This window comes from Dermacentor albipictus, chromosome 3 (genome assembly GCF_038994185.2).
Source record: "Dermacentor albipictus isolate Rhodes 1998 colony chromosome 3, USDA_Dalb.pri_finalv2, whole genome shotgun sequence".
Classification (NCBI taxonomy): domain Eukaryota; kingdom Metazoa; phylum Arthropoda; class Arachnida; order Ixodida; family Ixodidae; genus Dermacentor; species Dermacentor albipictus.
In genome coordinates, this window is record NC_091823.1 from 3,073,997 (window position 1) to 3,086,951 (window position 12,955).

Sequence of the window (12,955 nt, forward strand, 5' to 3'; positions counted from 1 at the left end):
GTTCAAACCGATACTGCTTGCTTCCCGTCGAAGAAGAACTGAAAAGTTCTTCTTCTGACTCAGTTCAGCTGAGCCGCGTAACGACGGCAAGGCGCCACATGGAGAGAATTGAGCATCGCACACCTTTGGCCGGACGGTGGCATGTTTCGGAGCACGGAGCCCCCTGGTGCCAGCCGTGACGCTTGCCGGCCTCCACCAGATACACCTCCTCCTCCTCGGGCCCGTGTGGCTGCTCGACCCCCGTGTCTCCGCACAGCAGCCGCACCTGGTCTGATAGCGTTTATTAGACAGTCTCCGTTAAGCGTTTGCAACCAAACGTAAACGCATTACGTACGTAGAGAAATAGCGTTGCCATCACTGCGCATGCTCTGAACGTTATTGGGCTTTTGCGGTTTACGTGCGCTGTGATAACGTACATTGTTTGGCGAGTTTAAAGTTGGAATGTTTACGCAGCTGAGACATAGCGTTGTCGAACATGGCGGCACCCATGGCTCCCGCTTCATCGTGAACTCTCGTGATGGCTGCGCTCTGACTCGCATTGATCGCCAGTAACTTTTGTAATGAGCTTTCGCTTGCTCTACGCTCACCTGAAACGTTAGTTATGAGCGCATAACGCGTCCAATTTTTGAGGTCGTTCGCGATTGCGGCGCCCGTACGCCTAACGAGACGCGTCGGCATAGCAACAAAAGGATGGTGCCCTATTTTATAACTTCTTCCTTAGGTCTGCGTTCCCGTACGCCGTACGGTGAACTAAAAGTCTTGAAAGGACGTGCAACGTAACGTCCCGCAAAGGTGATTACGTTTCACGTACGTAAGGCGACAAACGTTATTCTAAAACTGCCTGTTATTACGGGCTAAATACACACGACCAGTGTCCTGTTTGACATTAGTTGGAACACCTGTCTGTAAAAGACGTCATTCATATAAAACATCATTGGAAGTGTCCACACAACTGTGTTTGCATCGTTCAACGTAGCGTATGTGGCTTCGACACGAAACAGTTGCGCGTACCGTGCCCCTCCTCCGTTGAGTAAATAGTGCACCTCCACGGATTCCGGAAACCGTATGCGTAAACCTCGGGCAGTAGCGGCGGTCCGAGGCCAACAAACGGATTGTCAGCAGGCACTGCGTAGTGCTGGCGTCTCCTCACGTCCAGCCGAAGAACCTTGCCCAGGAAGGAGTCGCTGCAAATCAAATGTGATGTAGGTATGTCACACGCATGCGTGCATTTGTTAGTCGTTTCGTTCCACAACGCTTGCGTCAAGGAGACTGAATGCAGAGCAGGCGTGTAAAAGAATCTGCGACCCAGCACATCGGAAGAGTTACAGCGACGGGACAAAGTGCAGCCTGTGCACCCCACGTCAATATAAAACTGAATCATTAATCTGTGTTTAAACAGCGTGCTTGTTAACACACCTGTGATCCCGAAGGACGAAAAACAGGAGCAGATGGAGGAAGCTCTGAACTGCGGATTATTTACTTTTATATACACATGCAATGCTTCTTTATATAGTTAAAATTTTTTGTTGTTTAATTGAAATGATGAAACAGAGAATAGCCGGTGTCCAAACCGACAAGAATGCTGTGATTGCCCTGGCTTCCGGCTACCTGCAGTCTTGCGGAAGGCCGTGAGTGTGCTGGGCAACACATAACTTTATATGCCATCGGGAAGAAGTTAAAACTTTTTTTTGTTTAATGAAATGATGAAACAGAGAATAGCTGACGTCCAAACCGACAAGAATGCTGTGACTGCCCTGACTTCCCACCACGTGCAGCCTTGCGGCAGGTCGTGAGTGTGCCGGGCAACACATAACTTTATATACCGTCGGGGAGAAGACGAATTCGTTGTTATAGTGTCTTACTCCCACTGTATGTGACTAATGTCGCTAGAGATCCTGGCAGCAAGACCGCGACCAGAGGATGCGAGCGTAATGGTTGTGACCATAAAACAGACGAAAGCCATTTTGTATCACCATCTCAACGTCGAAAGCTTTCTCGCACCTGGACGAAAATTGCAAGAACGGTGTCGCGATCGGTTCCCCCTCAAACAGAAGAGAGGTATTGTGAAACAGCGAAACGGGGCTGCCAGACAGAATGCGCGCAGCTTCTAGCTCGCATAAGGTTTGGAGCAGAGCCTCGAGCCGTTTGTTTCAGCGAAGCAGCGACCGTTTCAAAAGGTGCAGGGCTGGCTCACGATTTTGCTGCACCCTTTCTGTCGGTGCGGACGTGCTGTTAGATATGGAGCTGTTTCCTGCGATTACTTCGAGTTCCCCAAACCACTTCGAAACGCAGCACAGCTAATTGAGGAATGCAGAAGCAGGAAAGCAGATTCCAGAGGAGCACCAGACAAGCGCAAACGAGTTTGCGGCCCCCAGGTCGTGCGCCGCCGGGATTAGACGGGGGCCTCGGACAATGAAGCCCAATCATCCCCTTCGCCTTTGAAGAAGGCATTTGCCACCACTGCAGGAGCCGAGCCACCGGGAGCAGGTGGGCCCTTGTGCAATGGAGCATGAGCGCCCCCCCTCCTTCTCCAGCTTAGAAGTGGATTGCAATTCTGCGAGGCAAGAGCGCAGCACCGGGATCAAGGGATCAAGAAAGGAGGACCAGGCGCCGACTCTCTTCGCCGGGTATGACACCATCGCACAGGCGCCTACCATTGGCTGAAAGTGGCGTCATCTGAGCGGACTCTCCCATTGGTCAAACATGACGTGACTTACAGTGCTCGAAGGGTTTATAAGAAGCCTTCCAGAGAGACCAGGACATGCCCTGATTCCCTGATTCACCTCTCTCGAACTTCTTGCCGCGGGCCGCAGCGTCCGAGTTGCTGCCGGCCCGTAATGTCCGTACGTCTGGTACTTGACGCTCACCTCCCTGTACATAATGTAAAATAAATCCTCCCAAGTTTGGTTCTCATCCCGACGTCCCGTCCTTCAACCCCTACAGTGCGAAGCAGCAGCCGTCGACGCAGCACACGGGCGCCGCTATAGAACCCCGCTCTGCGCAAGCGGCCTCGGAAGTACCTGCCGTTCGAGACGTTCAAATTTAAGTACTTAATGCAAATTAATTGCGCAAAACATTACGCCTGCACAGCGACAGCACCTCGACATTCGAGTGTCCGGTTGTGCCGTGGCCCGCAGGTATTGAGCTACGCACAAGTTTCCAACTTCTCGTGCACCGCCGTTAATTGGTTCGGAGTAGTGCAAGAAACTCTGCTGTGCACTGCTTCTAATGCTGTAGCTTCTTTTGCGTGAGACGGCGCTCATGGGTGAAGCATTTCGTCTGCACCTCAGTTGCTCTCTGGGGTGAAGCGGTAACGTGCACTGGAACAAGAATTTCTGTCTTCGTCAATATGATCGTAGTATTAGCCACGAACTTCACGGTAATTATGTTCAACTATCTCCTCGGAACAAGGGGATAATCTGAAGTCTCATTTCTGGCGGTGTCAGCAAAGCACTAGTGGCCGCCTGACTGCATGATCCTAACTTCTCTGTCTCTTTATCCTCGGGGATCATTCCCTACCTCTTTATGATTGAATTGAATTGAATTTTATTCCGCAGCAAGAAAAGGTTACGAGGAGGACAGGTGAAAGCTGTAAGAACAGCTTGAGGAGCCCTTACCCCCTAGCACAAGAGGAAGTATAAAAGCATGCGGCTGAGGGAGTACAACCTACTCAGAGGAAACAAAGGAGTTATAAAAGGTCGCTTGAAAAGAGGATTGCGCAGTAGTCATCAAGAAAAAGGAAAACATCGTATCACGTCATTATCCAAACATTAAGCGCAGTTGCTTTGGTGATGTGCTAGATATGTCAATCTTATTTTCTTTTATTATGTGGTTCAGAAGTGTAGGCAATTAAAATTTTAACGTTTGATTTCCGTAATTGGTTCTACATTTGCCGACATACCACACTTTAGGATGGCGAATATTATAGGCAAGGAAGTTTTTCTCTAGCCTTGCAAGGTTTGTCATGGCTTCATTATTTTTCAGCAAACCGAGTTTATATAAACGGCATAGCTTGTAATCATACATTCATGGAATCTGAATGATGTGATGCTTCTTCAACAATTATGCAGTGTGGTAGCGATATGGGACTTCACAGGCTATAGGCGTAGAGCACTTTTTTGCAAGACGGAAAGTTTGCTAATGTTTGAAGCTGTTGTTGTTGACCATACAAGAAACGCGTAATTCAATAGAGAGGAAAATAAGGAGTTATGTATGAGTATGTTAACAGTGGTAGAAAAATAGTAGCAGTGGGGGCGCATAATGCCGGTTGTCCTAGGTAGTCTATTAATAATGTAGTTCACGCGATCATCCCATATCATGTTTTGTGAAAAATACACGCCCAGTGATTTGAAGCTTTTTACCACTTCAATGTTAGAGTTATTTAACGGAATGGTGGGTAACTGGACATATGTGTGGCAGGGGTGAAACAAAACAGCCTTCGTTTTATTAATGTTTAGTTTTAGGGAGTTCATATGAGCCCATGCATTAATTTCAGACAGTGCGCTATTCACTCGACTACACAAATCGGCACACGATTTGAAAAGAATAAACTCGTATCGTCAGCATAGATTATATAATGGGCTGTTTCATCAACGTGGATAATCTATATAATACAAAGTATGAACAGAAACGGTCCCAGGATGCTTAATTCACACCTATTTTAATAGATTTTATTGAGAAATGTTTTCATTCAATGACTACAAATTGAGTACGGTATAGTAAGTACGACTTGATTAATTTGTGTGCCGGAAACGAACGATTTGCAACCCGGAAACGAACTTGACCTATCGTGTATTTCGATTTGGGTCCAGAAACCAAAGGGAAGGCGAGCCTTTGAATGAGTGGCTGACGGAGCTACGGATGTTAGCCACAAACTGCGAATTTGGGGTACTGGAAGACCGGATGCTGCGCAGTCGGATTATTCTGGGGATTCAAGACAAGAGCCTGCAGCAAAAGTTGATTGCGGAAAACACTTCGTACAAGAATACTACCAATGTTTGTCGCACGCAAGAGCAAGGGAAAGAGCACTTTCGTGAAATCAATGAAGCCAGCGCAGGACACGGCAATTAACGCAGTCGCAAAGAAAGGCGATGCCTGCGGCAGCTGCGGCTATCGCACACGCCGCGGCGAGAGATGCTCCGGTCGAACATGTAATAAGCGCGGAGGGTTTAACCACTTCGCCCGAGCGTGAAAATCGGCAGCACCTTGGCGAAGCTTTCCCCACAAGAAGAAATAACCGCGGGAACTATATGCGCAGACGACGACGACTTTTTTCTGCAAACATTAACGGTGAGGACGGTCAAGACAGACCACTGGAGTGTGACGATGGACATTGAAGGCCAAGCAATGGCATGCATATTAGACACGGGGGTGAATTGCTTCGTCATTTCATGGAGGGACGTCGCAAAGCTACCTGATCAACCAGAGCAGGCTTGCCGGGTTGCGCTAACAGTATTTTTCGGCCACAAGTCAACCGCCCGAGCAAAAGTGCGCCTTCGGCTTCCAGCCAATGAGAGGGTGGTCCCCGAAGCATTTTACATCATAGAGCAAAGTGTACCAGTGGCTCTGAGTGGTTCAGCAGCCGAACCCCTTAGGTTTCCTTGCCGGATACAGCACATCGAGGTCAATCAACTTTACCCGCCAGCATAACCTTTCGCAGAGGTCTTCACAGGACTGGGTGAGCTCAAGGGCTACGAGTACCGTTACGACTTTGCACCGCTTTACGACTTTGTGGTCCCGTAGCACTCGTCACCCGTTTCGTGACAGAGCGTTGGTAGCGAAGACTCCGAGCCAGACGTCGATGAGAATAACAAAAGGGACTTTATACACTATATACAGGTCATTATACAGGACATGAACGGGTCGGCACTGGGGCCGAGATCTCACAGCAAACGCGACTGTTCCCGCACGGCGACGTCCGGCGAAAACGCGTGACACATCTCACCCCAGTCGAGAGCGGTACTGTGCTCTCTGAGGGTCGGCGGATCCGGTTTTTCAGGCGGCGCGTTGCTGCTTTTATAATCCCCGAGGAACCATTGTCACTCAAACGGCCCAATACAAAGTCAGCACTCGGCGGTCGTCCGAGAGGTCCAACCAGCGACCGCGCTGGCCACCCGGTTCAAAGTTCGCGCGCGCGGTGACCCCCAGGCAATAGAAGGTGCGGCGCCGGGCTGTCTGGCACTTGCTGACACTTTGAACACGTTGCCTGCCGATGCTTCTCCCGCAGGACACCGCTGCCTGACGGCTCAGCATCTTGACTTTTCAAGGGAGAATTTGGGCGCTCGCAGGATAAATTCTGCATCTTGCAGATTTGGAATCCGGGCTTGTGGTAATGACACAACAGTACGAAATAAAACTCAAGCGCGGTGCCGTGGGTGTCATCGTACCGGCTCGGAGAGTCCTCGTGGCCCTGGACGACAAGACTAGAGCGGAACTTCAGCGTATGGAGGATCAAGGTGTCATAACAAAGGCAACTGAGCCTACAGAATTGCCCAGACACATGGTTACCGTTGTTAAAGGTGACAAAGTTCGAATTTGCTTGGGTGCAACATCGCTCAATCAAGCCATACTCCGTGAGAACTATCCCGTGACAACGTTAGAGGATGTCGCTCCTAGGTTTGCAGGGGAACAATTCTTTTCCACGCTTGATGTAGCTTCAGGGTTTTCGCAAATTCGGCTTAGCGAGTCCAGCTCCAAACTTTGCACAATGAGCAGTCCGTATTGTCCCTATCGGTTCCTTCGCATGCCGCTTTGAATAGCTTCGCCCTCAGAAATTTTTCAAGCAGCAGTGCACCGCATTTTGGAAGGCTTGTCCTGTGTGGCGGTTGTGACGGATGACGCATTAGTATGGGGCATAAATAAAGACGAACCCGACTACAGCTTAACACATGTGTTGTCCCGTTGTCAACAGCACTTCCTTCGACTTAATCCCAAGAAAAGTGCGTTTCGGTAGCCGGAGGTCCGGTATCTGTGATACATCCTCACTACAGAAGGTCTACGCCTGGATTCGGAGAGGGTACAAGACATACTTGGAATCCCTGAACTTACGAACAAGAAAGCACTGCAAGTATTTCTTGGTATGATGAATTCCGTGCAACCATTCATTCCCAACAGGTCAGTGGTAACCACGCTGCTTCGAACTCTGTTGCGTAAAGATATTGCATGGGTTTGGACAGAGGTATAACAAAATAGTTTTTACACCTTGCGTCAATCCTTGACTAAGTCACCCATTTTAGCTTTCTTCAACCCTAAAAAGCCTTTCATTCTCTCGGTCGACGCAAGCCAATTTTTTTTTTATTTGGCCATACTTTTGGCCCAGAGGCCGTTACACGGGTTGGGTACCGCACAGAAAATGAAAATAACATAATTTACATTAAACACACTGCACGCAAATTATACATCAAATACTGTCTTATATGAGTGTACATTATTAAAACACCGGGAAACTAGTAACAGTACAAATACAACAAAAATATACAGAGACGATAAACACAGTCTGCATTATATCTAACATAATTATTTTATTTATTTATAGATACTGCGATCTGAAATCAGATCATAGCAGGGTGGGTATACATAGATATGTACAAGCATGTAAACACATACAAATCCATCACATATGCAGGCATTTTAGGACATTAATGAAGAATACATACAAGAAAAAAAACATACAACAGATAACGCACACGAATTCATAACATTTGCAAGCATTTTTCAAACATTGGTAAGGAATTCTGGGTAACAATATGAGAATTAAGATCATTCCAGTCTTTTATTGTCCTAGGAAAAAAAGAATATTTGAAACAGTTATTCCGTGCGTTGATGGGGGTTATCGATAAAGCATGCCTTCGTCTCGTGTTATAACCAGATGAGTAAGTAAAGAACTTGGAAGTGTTAACCTTATAATGGCCGTTTACAAGTTGGAAGAGGAACTTTAATCGATAGATACGGTTGCGCACAGTCACCGGGGGTAATCCACTGCGCCTTACGAGCTCACCAACTGACGCGCGGCCGTATGAATTAAAAACAAACCTAACTACCTTATGCTGTACACGTTCCAGTTTTTTAATATTGGTTAAAGTGAATGGGTCCCAAATAATTACGGCATATTCCAACAACGGACGAATGTAGGAATTGTACGCCAGTAGACTAACACCAGACGTAGATGATTTCAGTGAGCGCCTCAAGAAAAACAGTTTACGCAAAGAATTCGCAACAACATTATCTATGTGCTTCGTCCAGGAAAGCTCATTGGTTATCCATAGGCCCAAATATTTGTACTCTCTTACCTCTGATAGAGATACGTTGTCAACATTATATGCAAATTGAAGAGGTTCTTTCTTATGTGTGATTCTCATAAAAACAGTTTTTTCAAAATTAATAGACATTTGCCATTGTTCGCACCAAGCAGTGACCTTTGCCAGGTCATTATTTAGACGCACCTGATCATCAACAGAAGATATCTTTTCATACAAAATACAGTCATCTGCGTAAAGTTTCACGGAAACTGAAAGTTCTGCGACTATGTCATTTATAAATAATAGAAATAAAAGTGGTCCCAAAACTGATCCCTGGGGGACTCCAGACGCAACCTCTGTATTGTTAGAAGAAGTATTGTTTAAGGTGACAAATTGGTGTCTGTTAGTAAGATAGGCTCTGATCCATGTAAGTATCTGTTCATTTTTTATATAATACCCTAATTTATGGATTAATTTGTTATGTGATACCTTGTCAAATGCTTTACGAAAATCCATGAACACAATATCTGTTTGCTTCCCTTCATTAATTGTCTGTGCGAGATCGTGAACAGTCTCAACTAATTGAGTACATGTAGAAAAGCTGCGCCTGAAACCATGTTGGACATCTGTAAGTACCTTGTGCTCTTCTAAGAAACCTAATATATGTTTATGAATTATAATGTACAAGAGTTTCCTTAAGAAGTGATTTGCTTCAGCTTGTTTTCAAATTTTGTTACGGTACCACTTTGAATAATGGTTGTTGGTAGTTTGTTCCATTCATTTATTGTTCAGGGGAAAAAAGAATTGGCGTATGCATTAATGTGCAGTTGAGATATCTAGAAATTATGTTCATGTGCACCTCTTGAGGTTCTGCCTTGTTGTGGCTCTAAGTAGTTAGTAGTATTTATGTTAAAATGCCGTTTGCAAAGCACCAAAAGAAGCTTAAATCTGGCTACGTGGCGTCGTTCGGGTAAGGAGGGTAAGTAATTGCAACATTTCTATAACAGAATCAGTTTGCGAGTAACACGACAAAATAAATCGAGCAGCTCTTCCTTGGATTCTTTCAATCATGTTGATCAATCCTGTTTCATAAGGGTCCCATACAATACTGGCATATTTGAGTATCGGTCTTACCACATATAAGTAGGTAGCTAACTTCGCGTCTTTCGAAGCAAGCTTGAGCTTCCTGCGCAAAAACCAGAGTTTCATTTCGGCTGTCGAACAAATGTTTTTAACAGTTCCTTCCAACTCAGATTCTTGGAAATAGTTACGCCTAAATATTTAAAGCTATCATCAACTGCGGCAAGTGTAAAAGAACGCAGGGTGTAGTTAAAGTCAACAACATGTTTTGTCTTGTTTGGGACACGAAATACAACTGTTTTATCTATGTTAACATTCATTTTTGAAATTTCGCATCACTGTTCAACCACTTGGAGAGCGTCGTTAAGAATTTTCGAATTGTTCTGGTTGTTTATTTCTTTATAAAGAAGGCAATCATCTGCGAAAAGTCGCTCCCTTATGTCTTTGTTAATACATTGCGCAATATCATTAACATAGACAGGAAATAAGACTGGACCCAACACGGACCCTAGTGGAACACCCGATGTGACGTCTAATTCGGATTTGGAGCGATTAATTTCTACGTACTGAGTTCTGCCTGATAGGTATGCACGAATCCATTGTGTTGTATTGTAGTTTATGCCAAGATGAACCAACTTATCAATTAGCTCTGAATGAGGGACCCTGTCGAAAGTTTTGGATGTGTCGAGACAAATAGATTCAATTTACCCCTTGTTGACCAAAGCCCTCGCAAAATCATCAATTGTTTCTACCAGTTGCTTCACTGTCGAAGATTCCGCCTAAAGACATGTTGATTGGAATATAGAAGCTTTTTGTCTTCCAGGTAGGTGTATATTGATTTTGATATTGCATGCTGAAGAAGTTTACAGCATACACAAGATAAGGAAATGGGGCGGCAATTTTCAATTTTTCGCCGGTTTCCAGATTTGAAAATTGGGACAACCTTGGCCACTAACCAGTCATTTGGGACGTGTTTTTGTTCAAGTGATGCTTTAAAAATGATCGTAAGACTATGTCCAATCCATTCCGCATATCTACGTAAAAAAAGCATTTGGTATGTCGTAAGGAACGCTACATTTTTTATGTTAACGTTTATCGGGAGGAGAACGAGTCGGAGGGAACATGGGAGTTGGCGTACTTCCAATGCAAGACGGCCGCCCTATCGCTTTTTCGTCCCGGTCGCTCACAGGGGCGCAACAAAACTATGCACATATCGAGAAGTAAATGCTGGTGATAATGCACGGTTGCACGAAGTTTCATGACTACGTTTTTGGTCAGGCAGAAGTTCATGGTTACATTGCGCTCAGTTTTACACAGAGGATATTAAGGAAGGACAGGACGTGGACGGACGTAGCGCTACGTCCGTCCACGTCCTGTCCTTCCTTATTATCTTCTGTGTAAAACTGAGCGCAATATAACCATGAACGTTCGCCAACTAGCCCCCTTCAATGCTTTACAGGCAGAAGTGACTGTACAGACCAACCACAGGCCTTTGGTACCGGTACTTAACAAGCCGATGCATCAGTGCCCTTCCGCTTGCAGCACATGAGGCTGACCTTGTAGCGCTATTCGATCAAACTGGTGTATAAGCCAGGCAAATAACTTTTTCTTGCAGATGCTTTGTCGCGTTTTCCGAGCAAAGTGAGCATGCGCGAGGAAACAGAGCAGTTTCAAGTCAATGTGCTGGAATTGGTTTAAGCCTCGAAACCTCGTCAAAAAAGTATTCTCGCAGCAACAAACAACGATACCATCCTCACCAAGCTGCGGGAATATGCAGCTTGGAGCGGATCCGCCGTCACTACCTGCCCTAAGTAGATGTATTCCCTTACCACTTTCAGTGCCTCGCTACCTATTGTAAATTGCTGTTCTGTTCCGGGACTGTTAAACATTACTTTAGTTTTCTGCAGATTAATTTTAGACCCACTCTTCTGCTTTGCCTCTCCAGGTCAGTAATCATGCATTGCAATTGGTCCCCTGAGTTACTAAGCAAGGCAATATCATCAGCGAATCGCAAGTTACTAAGGTATTCTCTATTAACTTTTATCCTCAATTCTTCCCAATCCAGGTCTCTTAATACCTCCTGTAAACACGCTGTGAAGAGATCGGATAGCACTGGAGAGATCGTATCTCTCTGCCTGACGCCTTTCTTTATTGGGATTTTGTTGCTTTCTTTGTGGAGGACTACGGTGGCTGTGGAGCCGCTATAGATATCTTTCAGTATTTTTACATATGGCTCGTCTACACCCTGATTCCGTAATGCCTCCATGACTGCTGAGGTTTCCACAGAATCAAACACTTTCTCGTAATCAATGAAAGCTATATATAAGGGTTCGTTATATTCCGCACATTTCTCTATCACCTGATTGATAGTGTGAATATGGTCTATTGTTGAGTAGCCTTTACGGAATCCTGCCTGGTCCTTTGCTTGACAGAAGTCTAAGGTGTTCCTGATACTATTTGCTATTACCTTAGTAAATAGTTTGTAGGAAACGGACAGTAAGCTGATCGGTCTATATAATTTTTCAAGTCTTTGGCATCCCCTTTCTTATGGATTAGGATTATGTTAGCGTTCTTCCAAGATTCCGATGCGCTCGAGGTCATGAGGCATTGCGTATACAGGGTTGCCAGTTTCTCTAGAACAATCGGTCCACCATCCTTCAATAAATCTGCTGTTACTTGATCCTCCCTAGCTGCCTTCCCCCTTTGCATAGCTCCCAAGGCTTTCTTTACTTCTTCCGGCGTTACCTGTGGATCTTTCGTCTCCTGCGATAGCTTACTGGTATCCTGTCTAAAGGAGTTACCACCGACTTCTGTTGCACACTCCTTAATGATGCCTACAACATCGTCGTTCATTGCTTCAACACTAAGGTCCTCTTCCTGAGTTAAAGCCGAATACCTGTTCTGTAGCTTGATCTGGAATTCCTCTATTTTCCCTCTTACCGCTAACTCATTGATCGGCTTCTAATGTGCCAGTTTCTTCCGTTCCCTCCTCAGGTCTGGGCTAATTCGAGTTCTTACCATCCTATGGTCACTGCAGCGCTCCTTGCTGAGCACTTGCACATGTTGTATGATGCCACGGTTAGCGCAGAGTATGAAGTCTATTTCATTTCTAGTCTCGCCATTCGGGCTCCTCCACATCCACTTTCGGCTATACCGCTTGCGGAAGAAAGTATTCATTATCCGCATATTATTCTGTTCCTCAAACTCTACTACTAACTCTCCCTTGCTATTCCTAGTGCCTATGCCATAGTCCCCCACTGCCTTGTCTCCAGCCTGCTTCTTGCCTACCTTTTCTCCATGTAGTAAATGTTGAATGTTGGATCTCCCTTGCGAAAAAGCTGCACAGCTACAAATGAGGTGTTGCAAGTCTGATCTGCATGACTCCTGACAATGTGTGCACCTGGTATAAGTCTTCGCAATCGTAGCTTGTCTGAGTTGGTGCCATTTCTCAAGTATGTGTGGTGTGTAGGCAACGTTGGCCATGACCTTATTCAAAAAAACCTCTTCCGTGTGAGTAAGCCCGCCCTTGTCGTCAAACACATGTACTGGTGTAGCTTCTAATAGTCTCCGTTTACTGTCTGAATTTATTTTAGTATGAATGTAATGCATCAGTGTTATGCTAGGAGAGCCTTCGGCCA

General features: G+C 45.6%; 1 protein-coding gene across 1 annotated transcript in view; it reads right to left on the reverse strand.

The window, feature by feature from the left end:
* LOC135919927 (HHIP-like protein 1) overlaps positions 1-12,955 on the reverse strand; it is a 97,674-nt gene that overhangs the window by 37,899 nt on the left and 46,820 nt on the right. The window contains exons 3-4 of the mRNA XM_065453942.2: positions 1,012-1,184; positions 124-270 (exon numbers count right to left, since the gene is read on the reverse strand). Coding sequence (XP_065310014.1) covers positions 124-270; positions 1,012-1,184 — 320 coding nt within the window. The remainder of the gene's footprint in view (positions 1-123; positions 271-1,011; positions 1,185-12,955) is intronic.